Here is a 4,441-nt window from a genome sequence, read left to right as displayed (position 1 = left end):
CCATTGCTTCTGGGGCAATGGACCTGCAGATAAGGGACAGAAGGGAGTGGGGGTGGTAAGGAAGCAGCACAACAGGGAAAGAGAAGAGGGGAAATCTTTGGGGAGCTCATGGGAATGAAGCCTATTTATTCGTTCATTCATTCATGCATTCATTCAACATGTATTTAATGTCCAAAATGCGCCAGGTGCCGCTAGAGATGCAACAGTAAACAAAACGGAGCCTGCTCTCAAAGAGCATTCATTCTCCTGGGAGACAGGCAATGAGACAAGACAGCTAAGAAGTCGAGCACGAGCGACTTCGTCCCAAAACTGAAGCGAGAACATGAAATACATGAACTCCTGCAGGGGGCTCGGGTGTGAGCTGTCACTGGCTCTACCTATGCACCCACCTGTTGCTCCCCTGCCTGAGACTCCCACCCAGCTTTCGCCTGTGAAACAAGCTCCAACTTGCACTGTAACACCTCGCTTGTCGAGTCTCCGCCCGTGAGCCTGCCCTGACTCCCCACCCCGTCTGACTTAGATCTCTGTTTTCTTTGTTCCTGATACACCCTGTACCCACGATATCACAGCATCTTACCCTACACTATAATTATCCATTCATGTCTCTCCCTCCAGATGGCTAATAGATGATATTGATTCAGCAGTTACTATGTGCCAGGCCTTTTCTCAATCATATGACATAAACACTACTACCCCTACTTAAAAATGAGACAACGGAAGCTCATTCTAGTTAAGAGATTTGCCCTAGTATTTATCAAAAATTATTGCACAGCCCTAACAGGTTTGGCTCAGTGGATAGAGCGTCGGCCTGCGGACTGAAGGGTCCCAGGTTCGATTCCGGTCAAGGGCATGTACCTTGGTTGCGGGCACATCCCCAGTAGGGTGTGTGCAGGAGGCAGCTGATTGATGTTTCTCTCTCATCGATGTTTCTAACTCTCTATCCCTCTCCCTTCCTCTCTGCAAAAAATCAAATATATATATATATATATTTAAAAATTATTGTACATATGCCTGGCTGGCGTGGCTCCACAGTTGAGCATCAACCTATGAACCGGGAGGTCATGGTTCAATTCCCAGTCAGGGAACATGCCCAGGTTGCGTACGGGCTCCATCCCCAGTGTGGGGTGTGCAGGAGGCAGCCACTCAGTGATCCTCTCTCATCATTGATGTTTCTATCTCTCCCTCTCCCTTCCTCTCTGAAATCAATAAATATACATATTTTTTAAAAGAGTCATTTACTGGTTTCATTTGACTGTTTTTTAACAATCTTAGTGATAAAGGTTGATGTTTATTTATTTTTAAAAAATATATTTTGCTTTTTCTCCGCCATCGAGGTGCGTGCGTTCCCTCCTCGTTCACCATCTCTTCCCACAAGACTTTCAGGATCAAGAGGTTCCTGGCCAAGACACAAAAGCAGAATCGGCCCGTCCCCAATGGATTCAGATGAAAACTGATAATAAAATCAGGTACAACTCGAAGAGGACACATTGGAGAAGAACCAAACTGGGCCTAGGAGAAATCACACGTGAGAGATGACTCACGTATTTATGCTGTATCCAGGTTGCCTACACCCTTAAATGATTGACAAGATGCTACTGTCTGGACAGTTGGGGCATTTTAATTGGAAGATTAATGGACTTGTGATTTTGCTCTGTTGATTTTTTTCCCCTGCAATAGTAGGTTGGTTCAGTAATAAATGTGTGAGACCTTTTAAAAAATAACAAATAAAAAATATATATTTATTGATTTCAGAGAGGAAGGGAGAGGGAGAGATGGAAACATCAATGATGAGAAGAATCACTGAGTGGCTGCCGCGCTGTGGCCACCACCAGACGTCTCCGCAGAAGGAGCCACGCGTACAGTTATATCAGGGACCACAAGAGAAGGAACCTGCTTGTAGCGCGTAGCTCCTGCAGCCCTCAGCTCCGAGCCAAAATGCCCACCTGAAAAGCCAGAGAGGAGCGGGGAGGGGAGGGGAGGGGAGGGGAGGGAGGAGCAACAGGGACTCTTACTCAGGGGTCAGCAGCCATGGGCTCTGGCCTCCACTCGGTCCCTAGCGAGCTTTGTGACCGTGGACAAGTCACTTCCCTATCTGGGCCTCAGTTTCCACCGCTGGACAACAGAAGAGGTGGATGTGATGCTCATGAAGGGATTTCCAGGGTGGCCTTTTCCTACCACAAGCTGGGGCCCATCCGGCGGCAGCTGGTGACCAGAGAGGAAACGCTCAGGGCCAGGTGCCCAGGTAGCTGAAGTGGGGGGCACACAGGTCAGGGAGGAGGAGTCGGCTCAAGAGACACACAGATGGGAATGTAGATATTGCTTCCAACCTCCAGTTGGCCGGAGGGAGGGCAGGGGTGGGGGGTGGGGGGGACAGCAATACCGGACACTTTAAATGCCCGCTGGTGTCCTGAGGGCTGCCGGGGGCCAGTCTTCCCACACTGTCACTGTTCAGCTATGACGGGACCTCAGGCAAGTCACCTCACCTCTCCATCTCAGGTTCCTCATCTGTAAAATAGAGGTATTCATGGTCATACCTTCGAGGCACAGAATTGTTCTGAAAAGTTCATGGCCTGCGTAGACGAGTGGGTGGCCTGCTTCTTGGCGCCTCGGTGTTTCTGCCCTGGTCCCTCCCTACACAACTGCATCAGCAAGGGCCCAAGGCCGCATTCCAGACAGCAGGCCTTGATGGCGGGTCTGTTTGGCCTATGGGTAGTGACCTTGGGGGGATGGGGCCGTGGAGGGGGCGCTGTTGTAACATTTTCCTCTCCGCAGCTCTGGGCTTCAGGTTCCTGCCTGTCCTGCCACAGTCCCATGACCTGTCCCTTTGACAGGGAAAGGGTCACTCCCCTTTGCTGGGTGCCTCCCCTCGGGCTGAGTCAAGGGAAGTGTCTGGTGCTGGTAAGAATCTCTCCAAGGGCCCTGCCCTGGAGAGGAATTGGGGGCGTGATGAGACACGCAACTTGGTGGAGCAGAGAGGCGATCTGCTGGGAGGGTTGCTCGTCTCCTCTCATATCCTGTAAATCAAGCCCAGCAGCTTCCCCACCCACCCGTTGCCGGACCAGCTCGGCCTTTCCTCCTTTCCCAGCATCGCGGAGGGTGTAGTCATCCGGCCAGAGGCTGGGAGCCGGGTGTCCTTGACTCCTCCCTCTCCAGGTCCTGGCCCCACCCAAGGCCAGTCCATTCTAATTCGCTAACCTAGATCAGGCCCTGCCCACGCCTTTCTTTTTCTTTTATATAAATTTTTTTAAAAAATATATATTTCTATTGATTTCAGAGAGGAAGGGAGAGGGGGAGAGAGATAAAAACATCAATGATGAGAGAGAATCATTGATCAGCTGCCTCCTGCACGCCTCACACTGGGGACCGAGCTGCAACCCGGGCATGTGCCCTAACCGGGAATTGAACCGTGACCTCCTGGGTCATAGGTCGACGCTCAACCACTGAGCCACACCGACCACACCTTTTTCCCTCTCAGGCGTGCATCTCCTAAACTCTAAGGTCCCCAGGAGACTTGCAGCCAGGGGAGCAATGGCTCACCCCTGAGCCTGTTTCCGAGGCCCCTTCTCTCTGACCTCCCAGTGAGCCAGAGCCGCTGCCTGGGCTCTCTCCTTTTGCTTCTTAAACTATCCTAAGCACTTCCTGTTTCATTGTTCCAGCTTCAATACCCGTGCTCTCAATTCAAAATCAGTAAATAAATGAACAGGCCCGTCACTCCCTCCTGGGCTGTTGGCTGACACCTCCCTGACCACCTGCAGTTCTCATCTGTCCAGTCCGTCCGTCTGACTGCCCGCCACACGGCACCACGGGTATGTTCCTCACACAGTGTCCCCATGGCCCTCCAAGGCCTTCGGCGGCACCCTCCCCATTTCCTACAATGAAACTCCCCCTTAGAAATGCAGGCAGTCCCGGGGGAGAATCTGCTCCCTCCTGAGCAGGAACGTAACCCTCTGGCCACACCTTTGCCGTCTGAAATCCCCTCCTCCGTCACAAATCCTATTATCCTTTAGCAGCGGTTCTCAACCTTCCTCATGCCGCGACCCTTTAACACAGTTCCTCATGTTGTGGTGGCCCCCAATTTCATTGTTACAAATTGAACATAATTAAAGCATAGTGATTAATCACAAAAACAATATGTAATTATATATGTGTTTTCCGATGGTCTTAGGCGACCCCTGTGAAAGGGTCGTTCGACCCCCAAAGGGTCGCGACCCACAGGTGAGAACCGCTGCTTTAAGGGCCCACCTTCAAAGCCATCTCTTCCTGTCTCTTTACTTCCTCCGCTAACTCCTCCCTGGCCCCATTAAGAGAATCCTTTTAAAATTCTGCTCTGTGGGCCGAAACCGGTTTGGCTCAGTGGATAGAGCGTCGGCCTGCGGACTGAAAGGTCCCAGTTCGATTCCGGTCAAGGGCATGTACCTGGGTTGCAGCACATCCCCAGTAG

At 51.5% G+C, this 4,441-nt stretch overlaps 1 protein-coding gene and 1 pseudogene across 1 annotated transcript in view; one reads left to right on the top strand and one right to left on the bottom strand.

Annotated features, from left to right (window-relative positions):
* The first annotated feature begins 1,321 nt into the window (after positions 1 to 1,321).
* Positions 1,322 to 1,728, top strand: LOC111827316 (annotated as a pseudogene).
* Positions 1,729 to 1,738: 10 nt separating this feature from the next.
* The window catches only part of PBXIP1 (PBX homeobox interacting protein 1), a 17,557-nt gene continuing 14,854 nt past the window's right edge, over positions 1,739 to 4,441 (bottom strand). The window contains exon 10 of the mRNA XM_023759318.1: positions 1,739 to 2,505. Coding sequence (XP_023615086.1) covers positions 2,502 to 2,505 — 4 coding nt within the window. The 3' untranslated portion in view covers positions 1,739 to 2,501. The remainder of the gene's footprint in view (positions 2,506 to 4,441) is intronic.

The sequence above is a fragment of the Myotis lucifugus genome, unplaced genomic scaffold (assembly GCF_000147115.1).
Source record: "Myotis lucifugus unplaced genomic scaffold, Myoluc2.0 scaffold_151, whole genome shotgun sequence".
Taxonomy (NCBI): domain Eukaryota; kingdom Metazoa; phylum Chordata; class Mammalia; order Chiroptera; family Vespertilionidae; genus Myotis; species Myotis lucifugus.
Note: the sequence above shows the minus strand (reverse complement) of the source record. Positions and strands in the feature narration are given on the sequence as shown.